At 34.5% G+C, this 14,124-nt stretch overlaps 1 protein-coding gene across 1 annotated transcript in view; it reads right to left on the bottom strand.

Annotated features, from left to right (window-relative positions):
- Positions 1–7,692: 7,692 nt before the first annotated feature.
- The window catches only part of ST8SIA4 (ST8 alpha-N-acetyl-neuraminide alpha-2,8-sialyltransferase 4), a 135,929-nt gene continuing 129,497 nt past the window's right edge, over positions 7,693–14,124 (bottom strand). Inside the window, exon 5 of the mRNA XM_027869148.1 lies at positions 7,693–9,468. Within this exon, the coding sequence (XP_027724949.1) occupies positions 9,186–9,468 (283 nt within the window). The 3' untranslated portion in view covers positions 7,693–9,185. The remainder of the gene's footprint in view (positions 9,469–14,124) is intronic.

Genomic DNA, 14,124 nt, shown 5'->3' with positions numbered 1-14,124 from the left:
CAACTGGGAAATAAGATATACAGACAATGGGATATGGAAGTTTATCTGACCCTATAGGAAAATAGAAGGGGGAAGGGATAAGAGAAGTAAAGAGATAATAGAAGAGAGGGCAGATCAGGGGAAGGAGTATTCAGAATGCATGCCATCTTATGGTGGGGGGAGAGGAGAGATGGGGAGAAAATTTAGAACTCAAGATCTTGTGGAAGTGAATGTTGAAAACTAAAAATACATATATTAATCAAAAAGAGCATAAGGCTATTTAACCCCTATACCTAACCAAAGCAGGACAAGATGGGAAGTGGCATCTTATGAAAATCAGAAGTACTTCTGCAGTGCTCTTTTAGTCCTTTCCACTTGAAAAAGTCAGGGCCCTTTTCATTTGTGGTTGGACCTCCAAAAGTGAAGAATTAAGAGACAGTGGGATGGACTAGTACAGACACTTGCGAGTCTGTAATGATGTGCTTTCCTCTTTCTCTTCTCCCCCTCTGTGATTCCACATGTAATGAGTCTGAGAAGACTCATGAAATCCACCTGCTTGGCCTGTGTTATATGAATGGTTAAGTTCCAGCTCCCACTTCAACTGTCAAAGAGATTCCAAGCTCTTTGTCGTCTCCTTCAAAGAAGAGACCTCACCCATCTTCAATGAAAAGAGAAGAGCACCAGGATTCATGCCTCAATTTGAACAGGGAAGTGATGTAAGGAAGAGTCAGATGGGTAGAAAAGTGTATAACATCTTTTGTCCTTCCCATGCTGACCAACTAAATTCATAGCTTACCTGACCTAATACCTATGTAGGAATAATAATTATTTAAAATAGGAAATATATATATATATATATATATATTTTTTCCCCTTCCTTTCATTGCCAGTCTTCTAGAAACCTTATATCTTCTCTGCCTCTGCTTTCTCTTTTTCCATTCACTTCTCATCTATTTGTAGTTTAACTTTGGATTTTGCCATTGAACTGAAACTTCTCTCTCCAACCCCATTAGAGATCTCTTACTTGATAAACCTAACAAATTTTCTCTATTCTTTACTTTCTTGATTTCTCTGAAGGTTTTTGAAACTGTTGACTATCGTTATTTTATATGCTCTCCTCCATCAGATTTCTTGACACTGTTCTCTTCAAGTTATCTTCCTACCTATACTTAAAACGGGAAACATATTATTCTTTCCTTTCATGGCCAAGATTCTAGAAGTTTTATATCCTCCTTACTTCCATTTTCTCTTCTCTCACTCACTTCCCAATCACTTGGAGTCTAATTTCGGACTTCACTATTCAACTAAAACTGATCTCTTCAATCTTATCAGGGAACTCAACTGATAAACCAAATAGCCTTTTTCTCTAGTCTGAGCATTCTTAACATTTATGCAGCTTTTTAACACTGCTGACCACCATCCTGTCTTTCATTAGATTTCTTGATATTGTTGTACTGTTTGTATTCTTGATATTGTTGTCTTCAAGTTGTCCTTCCTGTCTGACTACACCTTTTTAGTCCTCTTTTTGGAATCATTATCCATATCCTGCCTTGTAACCATGGGGCTTTGTCCTTGGCTCTCTTTTTTCTCTATATCATAATTTAATCAGCTTTTGTAGGTCCAATGATCACATCTTTGCACATGCCTAATAGAACATCATCCTAGAATCAGTTTTATAGATCTGATTTCTGCATTCATTGCATCAATCCTTATTTCTTATCATACCTAGTTTGGGTCCTTATAACCTCTGATCTAGGTAATTGCATTGGCCTCTTAATTAGATCCCTGATGTGTCTACTCCATGCTCCAAACAGCTGCCAAAATATTCTTTCTAAAATGCAAATCTGACCTTGTTACTTTCCTACTCGACCCTTATTAACTCCCTATTGCTTCTAGATAAAAGACAAACTCCTCATCTTGTCATTTCAAAAACCCTTCATAATCCCGTTTCAGTCTACCTTTCCAGGTTTTTTTTTTCCCACAGAGGCAGCAGGTGGTACAGTAGATTAAAGCACTAGGCCTAGAGTCAGGAAGACCCGAGTTCAACTCTGGCCTCCATCACTTACTAGTGGTGTGACCCTGTGTCTCTTAACCTATTGTATCAGTTTCCTCAACTGTAAAATGAGGATAATAACAATATCTACCTTGCAGGATTGTTGTGAGGCTCAAATGAGTTAATATTTGTAAAAGGTGCTTAACAGAGCCTGGCAAATAATAGGTGCCATATATAATAGTTGTTATAATATATAAATGCTTACTTCCTTCCCTTCACATATGGGCCTTTCAAGCAGTCCATGTGTTAGCTGAACACTTCTTAAGGACTCTCCACCTCTCATCTGCATGCCTTTCTATAGCCTATCCCTGACTCCCTCCTTTATCTATATCTTAGTTCCTGGCTTCCTTCAAAACACAGCTCATGTGTCAATTCCTATAGGAAGTCTTTCTTGATTCCCTATTGCTTATGTTCTCTCCTTCAAAGCGTAATGAATATACATCCCCCCAGTAAAATGTATTCTCTCAGAATGAATTCATTATTTTTCATTTTGCCTTTGTGGTTCCAGCACCTAGCATGGTGCCTTGAATGTTGTAGTAGCTTAACAAAGGCTAGTAGGGATAGATCCTTAGATGCCAAAGCTACAATATTAACTGCAAGGGTGAACTCTGTCCTTCAGCTTCTCATATTGGTGTCCTGAGGTTTATGCCTCCTCTCCCTTCAGCCCACCTAAGGGTGACTTTCCTGCCTCTTTCCCAGATCCAAAAATTCCTAATTACAACCAAACAGGGAAGACCTCTACTCAATAACCTAATGGGTTGCTTTTAAAATCCAAGGGTGGCAATAACAACCTTAAGGAATTCCAATTCCTCCGCTTCTGTGCTGTGGAAATCAGTGCAAGGTCTACAAACTTAAAATTGCCAGCTACAGTATCCCATGGCAACAGAGTTAAAAGTGCATTTCCCCCTGAATCTTCTCCTTGGAGGCAGAATACCAAATGGTGACAAGTATAGAAACTGCAGCTGTAGTCACAAATCAAAGGGCAGTCTTCAAGGGGCTGCAGTATGGGAGGAACTGTTGACTTCTTTAGCTGCAGACATGCAGGCACATACACACACAGAGTGGTAAGTGTTAGCGACATCATTTTGAAATATGGACAGCTACCGTTCGTGTACGTGTTCCTGTGAAGATCCTTTCTTTTAACTAACTGGAGTGAGGAATGATAAAACATATTTGTCACAACAGTCCTAACATATTCTGTCACTGAGACAAATCTTGCCCAATTCCCACAGCGGTTTCTTGATAATGTTTATATCTTCCAGATTATAGATTTTGTTTTATTAAAGAACGTAAAAAGTAGTAAAATATTGAGATTGGGGAAAGAAAGTGTCCTCCTAAAAGATTTTTAAATATGCAAAATTAAAATCTACGAAGAGGTTAGCCACTAAATGAAGCTCAGTATGTATAAGAAAGAAGAAGAAAAAATGGAAAAAAGAGATTTCATTTATTTAGCAATTGTACAAATGATAAAACAATAATACCAAATGCTATACACAGAACAAGAGGAAAACAGTGTCAAACAGGATAGTCCTTGACAGAATATACCCTAACTCTTTAAGTTCTACAAACAGAACCTGGAGGGCTCAGTAGCAACAGTACTGTGAAGCAATGTTATTTTTCTGTAAACTCTTTTCCTGTGTTATATCCATTTAAATCACTTGTGCTTTTGCCTACACAAATAAATACAATTTTAATGTGTAATTGAAATTAGTGATCTAAATACTGTATCCATAATCTACAAACTGTAGTTTGAACAAATTTTTCAGCCTTAAGATTTTAAAAATATTTTAAACAAACTGAAACCTTGTTTTAACATTATTCATAAGAATAGTGGAAGCCTAAAGGAAGAATGGCAACAGGAATACCAAGATACTTTGCATCATAATCAGTCTTACCAAAAGGAGTATGCATCTCAAATATAGCATTACAACAAGGCTCCAGAACGGGCATGTTATGGATGTATAAATGTGAGACACATCAATTATAAACACATACATAAACAGGGTGTCCCAAAAGTATCAGTGAACTAAAACTTTTGGGACATCCTGTAAATGCATGGATATACATATAAATGGGAATATAGATGAATCGCACATCTATTGGTACTACATATGTGTATATCACACATACAGTGAAATGTACATTTCTGTTTGGATTTCATTTGTACTTTTCCCAAAACAAATTCAATTATTCTAATGCCCAATTCTTTAAATAGCTGGTAAATGTATAATGATTGATGAGGAAATTTTTCCAAGGCTGTAAAGATAACTAATACATATTTATCCCATGCCTTTTCCCTAATTCAAAAAAGAAATTATACAAATATGTATTAAGCGCCTTCTCTGTACAAGGCACTGTTCTAGGATCTGGAATTAGGATAAATATTCCCTACTAGTAGACACCTATTTTTTTTTTCCTATGGACCAAATATCAAGTCATGTGCACGTGACTAATTTTTAAATGAAAACTAATTCCTTTGTACACTCTCTGTGTAATATCTTAATATCTAATAGGTATATACACTATTACTAGGATTTTGCTAACTTTTTTTTGGTAAGCATAAATGTAAATATTCCCATTAGCAATTGATATAGAATTCACATGATATACAACATAAGGATTAGTTTGAGCAACCAGCCCTTTCTGCCCTTCCCAGATAGAATGTCCATAGTAATTTTTAGACTTGTTCATAATTTACCTAGTTGCATCCATTACTGTGGGTTGAAACACTAAAGGTTAACCAAGAAATCACAGAACATAATCATCTGAGACTGATCACTTTGTATTTTGGTAACTTTATAATTATCACTGAGTGTATTGAATAATTATTATGATAGTTTTATTGTGAATTGTTCATGCCCCCAAAAGTCTTACAGTTAAAGGACAGAAATACTAAATTAAGCACCTGCCTGGTGCAGACCTTTCCAGTATCATGCAGAGGGTTAAAATCTTGAAACAGAAGTGGATGAATGCTGAGAAATATGTGACTGTCCCTAAAGCAACATGAGATACGTCAAGTATTTGACAATATTTTGATTTACTCTACATTCTCCAGTCTTGCCTTTATATTTAGAAATTTTTTTCCTCTCTCTGCCCATATAGTTATTTCCTTGACCTATTCCTGTAAAAAAAGGCCATAGCAGATAGTTACAGAGAAGGGAACAAGGAAAGGTATATAGTAGAAAATGCAATGGGATGGTACAAGTTGCTACTTTGAGCATGAAATGCCTTAAATGAATTCATTTCAGAGTATTAAAAGCTCCCTGAGGTTGACAAAAGTAGTCTCAGTCAAAGCTGAAGCCCTTTTTTTGTTTGTTTTTGATGCTGGACTCTGGTATGAAAGAATATTTTCAGAACTGGAGAATATATTTGGAGAACACAAGCAAAAAGTCACAAAGAAATGTGAAGAAGCTAAAAAGGCACTACTCAATTCATCTTCGAGATAGATAGCAATGCACAGGTAAGTGGACAGTAGAAATGCTGTTGTTGTGGCTTTACAAAACAGGCATAAATTCATTTGTTGAAAAAAAAGAAATTCAGGATCTTGTTTGCCTTCCTTCCTGCTGGTTAAGAGATATGCTGAATGTATCTATGAGCCTTCCTAGCTTATAGGACTTAATATATGAACTCTGAGTGGATTCAGAGAATTTCCAAGGTATGACCCAATCCAAATACATAGTCTCTGTAACTTTTCTGCTTTACATTTGCTTAAGTGCTGACTTTTCAAACAATTTCATCAGTAACAGAGTGAAAATATACGTCTAATTTTTTTCAAATATGATTAATGATTTTAATGATGTGGATCAATTTCATCCCTTTTATACTTCATTTCAGGTATTGAAAGGTTCTATTTTCTTTATGTTTTTTGAGAAATGGCAACATCTCAGGAAAAGTCATTTAGGTCAAATGTTTATCCTGTATTTTAATATCATATAAAATATCAAAATACCTTTAACTATAATGATTTTCCAACTTTTTAAAATGAAAATATAAGTATTATAGCTCTGTGTGTGTCTATACTGGTAGTATTGATTTTGATCCTTTTTAAAAAATGTATTCTGTGATTTCATTGGTATAAGGAATTCCCAGTGAAAAGATTCCCTCTACCAAGGCAGAGCAACAATTGTTGCAAAACTTTATCAGGAACCTTGAGAGGTTAAATATCTTATACAGAGTCCTACAGCCATTATGTGTCAGGATTTGAAGTCAGGTCTTGGTAACTACAAGGCTGGCTCCCTATTCACTAAGCTAAACTCCTTTACTACTTGTGGTTCTGGTTCTTAGTATTTGTGATATATCATGGACAAGTTACTCTCTAGGGTTTCAGTTTCTTCACATGTGAAATGAAAATATTGGTCTCTAGGGTCCCTTCTGGCTATATGTGTGTATAGATGTAGAAACAAATTGCACATATACAAATTTTTCTGTAGTGTATGTGTGTACATGTGTGTATATTATATACATATGTTCATGTATATAACACATACATATGGATGTACATACATACACATACACACAGAGAAGGGGGTGGGGGAAAGAGAGAGACAGACAGAGAAAGGCAATGTGGCATGCTGGATTGAGGGCTGGTCCTAGAATCATGACGTTCTGAATTAAAATCCCAGCTCTGACCAATACTGGCTGTGTGGCTCTAGGCAAGACACTTAATATCTCAGTGGCCCAGGCAACTCTTTAAGACTTTAAGTTGAAGAGAAAGTGATTATCTTCATTGATAAAGGAAGTTCCTCACAGAGCCCCCAAAATCAATGAAAATGCAGGTCTGGTTGGAGAAAAAAGTTGACAACACATATATTATGTACATATCATCAAGACATGTATGATTTCAAAAGGAGGCAAACCAGTCAAGTATTAAATTGAGGGACAACAGCTATTCAGCCAGTGTGGGAGACTGGTAACCACTAAATATTAAAAGAAAAAGAAGATGCTTGCTGAGCAGGTCCCCTATAAAAAATGTATGGAAAATACGGACAAAAATCATATAATATAAATGAAGTATGGAGGAGTTGCCATATATAGTTCTCTACATACAATGGGTACTTAATAAATGTTTCTTGCTCTTAATACAAAGGAAGGGAATACTTACTCATGTATCACAAATCCATCAAAGTATCTGAGTCACATACACATATACACATAAATATACATATATATGCATCCATATATGTAATATTTGAAATTTGACTGGCCTTTTTCCAGATAGAACTTTCAAAATAATTTATTCTTTCTCTCTTTGTATCCAATAAACATTTATTAAGTATTTATTATGTATTTGTATATATACCTTCTTCATGACATGTGGATATAGGCTTGTGTGTATATATGTGTACGTGCATATTGTGTATGTATATGTAAATATACATACACATACATTTACACATGTATACACATGTGCATGTAAACACAGGCATATACATAGGTATACTACAGTGTTTATATGCTATGTACACTTATACACGTATATCTATAATATGTATATGTTTGTGCATGTGTGTGCATGTGTGTGCGTGCGTGTGTATGTGTATACACACACATACAAATTCTTGCCATTTTACCTCACCTCAGTCTGCCTTCTTTAGGAGACTAGAAGACAAAGATAAAGTATATTTTTCATGTTGTAAAACAGAGTAGAACAGGGAATGAAGAACTTTTCCTATTTTATTTCCAAAAAAGCAATAAAGTTCCAAATTATTTAACAACATGATTTAAGCTAACAGATGACGGGCAAATTGCCCAACTCTACTACTTATTTAAATAAAAAATGTATTTTGCTTTATTTATTATCTCATTTCATATTCTTTTCTCATTTCTTATTTCCTAAAGTGAAATCATGACTAATTTAACTATTACATGTTCTAGGTTACTTATTTCCTTTGAATTGCAAAATATTGATATAGAAATTCTTTGTCAACTTGCATAAAATTATCTACCACTTCTAGGATATCAACACACTCTAGATCATATTATTTTTGTATTACAGAGGAAATTAAGCAATGCTAATATCCTCACTTAAGTAAGGGAATCCTTAAACCACTTGAGCCCAAGTTTTAATTCATGATATTTAACAAACATTCCATTTAGAAGAGCAAAATGTTGCTCAGAAATGTGTTAGGAAATATAAGAAATTTTCAGGTCATCATTGAAACAAAATATAAAGTATTATCTTTCTTAATTAAAAATATTTGAATAGCATTTTCAAATCAATCATATAACAACACAGTACTTAAACAAATTAATCACTTCAATGAAGAGAAACATTACTTACATAGAAAAATCAGTATATTCTTTGGTACCAAACATAAGGATAACTCCTTGTTAATTGTTATCTTTGCAGATGGCATAGACATTGAAATCTCCCGTTTGGAATGGCTCAAGATTACTGTTTGGATAGTTTAGCTGGTACCTTTTCATCATCCAAAATAATTTAGAGGTTTACAGTTGTTCATTATTAAACATTCTGAGCATTTCTAAGATCTCTAAAAATAACTTTAAAAACATTTTTTGACAATTCTTAGTTTTCTTTTTTCCCCCTGTACATATCATCCTGTTTAGGATCTTTCAAGATCTGTAAAATACCAAAGCAAATAGATGCCAGAAGAAAAGAACAATGAAAACAAATGTTAGTTTATAATACATGATTAGACACAAACTCCTGACTGAAGGCATTTACTTGAGTTGTTTGATCTTATGGGTTGCCCTGCTTAACTGTCTCTATCACAGTTTCTGCTGACAAGGAAGGTTCTGATTTCCCCAAAGGCAGAGTTGTCTTCCTTAGTTTTTCCTCAAATGTGCTTGACGTGGTGGGGGCAGTCCAGCAGTAATGAACACATTTGTATCTTCTTTAATTAAATGTAAATGCATTGTTGGATCTTGTAAACACTGCTGATTATACATTCAAGCTGTGTTCTGAGTAGAAGTGGCACTTACTAGGATCCTTGCAGTCAAAACATACAATTTTTAGAGCACTTCATAGGCATTTCATCAGCTGGTAATGGATGTCTCATAACCGTCCCCCCTTTAACCCCCCAAGAAGCTTAGTGGATACTGAAACCTATCTTCTGTTCTGCATCTTATTCTCATACAAACATCCTCAGAATGAAGTGCATATTCAGTTTGAGTTGTCTTTTAAAAATGTGCTTTATTGCTTTATGCATTTTCCTGTGGTTAATTTTAGTGCTCTTCTATTATGTAGCCCATCTAAAGTCCTGAATTCCAATGGCATCCTGTGAGGACTTGAGTTGGAAAAGTATCTGTATTTCAAGTTATCATAGTAATGATATTTTACTTCTTTTCCCTTTAAATCCTTAGGGAACGGCCAGAATCCATAGAGGTGAATCTCATCACAAAATCGTGTAGCTAGCGTGTACATGAGGAGGCCAGTGCTGGGTCTTTTGATGGGTACTTTGTTTGTCAGCCAGTAACTGGGGGGAAAAATAGGGAGAAAAAGAAGTTGGTAAATTGACACATAGTGAATCCTGAAATAACTAGATTGTGTTAGCTAAAATTAAATAAAATTAAAAGTTTCTCTTTATAACATGCTTACAAAAACAGAAACATGCCATAAGATTTATAGATTTTCTACGAAATGCAGCTCACTTTGCTCTTCTTTTGCTTCTTTTTTTCTGTCAAATTATATCTCAGTTTGTCACTACAAGTAGGTACTGTTTTGTTAGTTGTATTAAGTATGCCCAGTTCCTAGAACAGTGTCTGGTATATAATTGGTGTTTGATAGATGCTTGCGATTGATAGATGGTCAGAGGAACAAAGGATGTGGTTAAATAACTACTAAACTGGAATTTTAATCTCAAAGTGAAGACAACAGTTCTATCAATTACAGAGAATCACCTCCCTGACAACAGACTGTGACAGAAAGAGAAAGGGCAGAGGTGTAACATAATTCATGGCTAAGTCTAAAGTATTACAAAATACCTGAATAATTAATTGTAATATTAACTAGCATTTATATAGGGCCTATTATATGCTAGGAAGTGATCAATTATTGAATAATCCAAGTAGTTTGTCTACACAATGTCAAACTTGGTTTTTTTGACTGTCATTTAAATTTTATTACATATTTTCCCTTGGAGAGACACAATCAATTAACAAAAATATGGCAAATTAATAAAATTCAGCTGGCAAATGAATTTTAATATTGTCAATAACAATATTAATAACTCATAATAACAAGACACTTTAACATTTTAAAAAATGTGCTTTCCTTACAAACAGAAAGACAGCATGGATACTGGCAAGAGAACTAGCCTGGAAGTCAGGAAGACTTGGCTGCAAGTCTTTAATATATACTGGCTGTGTGACCCTAGGCAAGTCACTCTCCTCTTACTAACAACCCCTCAAGATGAATAGAATATGTATCAATACAAGTGAGTGCCTTGTCTTGGAGTTCCCTATATTAATGAAATCACAGGTCTAACACTATACTAGCTTCCTCATAAAAACCTAATGAAGTCAAGTGGTACATTGTTATGCCTATTTTAAGGCTAAAGAAGATTACACCTAAATTACTGAAATGACTTGCATAAGGTCACAGAGTCATTAAGGATTGGATGGAGGACTTAAACCCAAACTCCTCTAATTTCAAAATCATCACTCTTTCCACTATGACATATGAAATTGTATAAAGAGGCAACAAGAATTTATTTATAATTTCCAAATATAATTAACAAACTGAATTCAACTCAATGTCTATTAATCTCCATACTAAGACCAGCAGAGTCCCTAACCTCAAGAAGTTTGCATTCTACTGCATAATATTTATACATACTTAGGGTAACATTCATTTGCAAAATTAGATTAACAAGATACAATTCAAATACATATTTATGGGCACAAAAGTCCATTTTTCATTTAGTCTCTCTGTGTTTATATATATATATATATATATATATATATATATATATATATATACACACACATCTATTTGTTACATATGTTCAAAGTCCTACTTTTAATATATTACTCATTAAATCTTGGGGATTTTTGCAGGTTTTTTTTTTTTTGATGATGCCATGAAACCTTTTAGGAACTAACTGAAAGGGAAAAAGAATGATTTTTTTTCATAATTTCAAGATTGTTTAATCCTTAGGTGAAGGTTATTTGCATATTATCTTTATATCTTTTATCTGCTTCTCAGAAGCAGTGTGGTATAGCGGCCCAAGAGCACAGGTCCAAACGTGTCCTCTGACATACATTGGCCACGTGATCCTGGGCAAGGCACTTAACCTGTCACTGCTCTAGGTTAGTGTCAAACTCAAATAGAAAGCATTCCCTACAGGCTGCATATTGACATAGAAAACCATAAATTAACATTATTTATATTGTATTTTATGTTTATTTATTTTGTTAAACATTTCCCAATTACATTGTAATCTAGTTCTGTCCACATCCCGGAGTTTTGCAGTCAAAGAGTTTGACACCTCTGCTCTAGGTAACTCTCTAAGACCAAACATTACATGGAGAGTGCCAACCTGCATGGGTAAAAGCAATTTTCTATTCTGGGCATTCTCTACACCAGTGAAACCACAAGTCTAGTCTCTATGTCTTTATCATTATTTTAACACCCAAATGGAGAAAACTTCCATGCTAGCTAATTGACATACAGCCACAAATACAAAATTCCAGAAATAGCTTCTTTATAAGCCTAAACAGATTTACTCTGATCTTAAATTGGCAAATTACCTTTAAAATTTTAATTTAATTTGAGAAGAATGAAAATGCTCTATATTTGAAAACCATTTGTCCAAAGAGACTTTAAAGTTGCTAAAAGCTATATATAAAACTCTAGATGGAGGGGAATTCAGCTGTACAGCATCAGGTCCCCATTTCCTCTTTTTTGCCACATAACCAGGGTAGGATATTTAAGTTCTGTATTTGCGTCATTTTCTAGAGACAAAATGCTACATATTTTAAGTGGAAAGGGAGACCAGTGACTGTTACCCAAACTTTGTCTCCTAACCAAGGCAAAACTCCCAATAGGCTGGTAAAAGGGTCCTCATTACCAGGTAACTAAAAAAACAAAAAAACAAAAACAAAACAAAACAAAAAAACAGCAAACACGCACACACACACAGCATCAAATAGATCTTGGCTATGGTTATAGATAACCAGTGGATAAGGTTTCACACAGTGAGCAAAGCACAAGTACACTTTGATGTTTGTGACGCAGTTGTGACAAAACTGAACTTGTCAGTTCTGAGAAAACAAGCACTTTTAAAAAAGTCAAATTACTTTATAGGTCAGTTTTGAGGGAGTGAGCTGTGTGTGGCTTGAAATACTGGTTGTTGAAATTGGTTACCTTAAAGACTTAAAAATAAAAACTCAGATGCCATAAAGTTAAAAATAAGTTAAATCTGAAAGAGCACCCACCTTTCCAGCTGAGAACTGAACAACAGCATTAAAAAATATTGAGAAGTTCTCTGGAGATGGGATTGGTAGATTGAAGAAAAATTAATGGTAAGTCATAAGGAAAAGAGAGAAAAAATAATAAAGTATTTGTGTGTTTACGCACATATATATGTATACACATACACATGTATATATATATATATGTATATGCACACCAACCTATGTTTTCAAGCTTATTATATATCACTCTCTTTCACATTCTTTAGGGCACAGAAAAATTGCTTTTTTGCTCTTCCTCACATAGAGCATCATGCATCTCCTTGCCTTTTCATAGGCTGTCCCCTGCACCTCCATACCTGGAATACTTTCCTTCATCTCTGTCTCTTTCTTCCAATCCCAAATCCTTTCAAAGCTTTGCTTAAGCTGATTCCCACCTCTAGCTTCTAATGCCTCTCCCTAAAGGATGACTGTGTCTTTATTTTCCATATATTTTGGAATTACTTATCTGGGAACATGCTATTTCAACTCAATAAAATATAAGCCATTTGAAGAGAGAGATGGTTTCATTTTTGTTTGTATATTTCCAGGGCCTAATGCTTGTTCATTTACTGATATACTATCCCCAAGCACTAACCAAACACAAACTGGATGGGTTTATGTTGAATTGTCTTTAAATACCAGGTTGAATGACAAAAAGCTAGAAAAATAACTTTCAAAAACAATGCAAAACTGGGTAATTACAGTCATAAGAAAAATCATACAGACAAAATTATTGTGTGACTAGCACAATAGAATATTCCAGACACATTTTGTTGGTCAATCTACAGCTATTACTGAGGTGAAATGTACTATATACTATGCTCACAAAAATCTGAAATGGATAACACAACCTCAAGAAGTTTACAGGTTAACAGGGGAAACAGAAAAATGAGGATGAAAACCAACCATGTGGTTTAGTGAAAACAAATGGACGTGGAGCCAGAAGACTTAGGCTCACATCGAAACTCAGCTATTTACAACCTTAATTTTGTACTAGTCATTTTAACCTCTCAAGGCCTCAATTTTTCAAGTTGGAAAAGATGAGCCCTAAGGTTACTTAAACTTTGAAATCTATGAACCTATGGTGTAAATGAGACAAAATGTAGTGGCCTAGACCAGTACTGTCAGACTCAAAGAGAAATGGGCCATTAATCGATACCTAAATATCATTACAATAAGTCACATACTGACTTAGTTTTAAAATATATCATATCTATATTTTATTATATTTTTATTTTTAGCTAAATATTTCCAAATTACATTTTATTCTGGTTCCTGGGAGTGTTGAGGGCCATCATGCGTGGTTAACACCTCTGACCATAAGGACTTCATGGAAAAACATTTCAGATAAGGAATATAAATGGAAGCAGCTTGTTCTGACAGCAAGAACATTTTTTATAAATGCCTATAAAAGCAGGTGCTCCTCCCACTAACAATAATGAATGGAAATGTTTTTAAACATATATATTTTTGGCTTGAGTATCCAAAATAATGTTGTCAGGGCAGTTACAATGCTGGTATTCTTTGATTCTTGTTTGAGAAATGCTTCTAGGTTTGTTTGTTTGTTTGTTTCCTCCTAAATGCATATCTTGGCTAATTAAAATGTTTGGATGGAGCACAGATAAAATATCTGCCTATGAGGACATAGCTAGAGAAACAAAAGTGAAAACGGATAT

This window comes from Vombatus ursinus, unplaced genomic scaffold, assembly GCF_900497805.2.
Source record: "Vombatus ursinus unplaced genomic scaffold, bare-nosed wombat genome assembly UNPS02014792.1, whole genome shotgun sequence".
In the NCBI taxonomy this organism is placed as follows: Eukaryota; Metazoa; Chordata; class Mammalia; order Diprotodontia; family Vombatidae; genus Vombatus; species Vombatus ursinus.
Note: the sequence above shows the minus strand (reverse complement) of the source record. Positions and strands in the feature narration are given on the sequence as shown.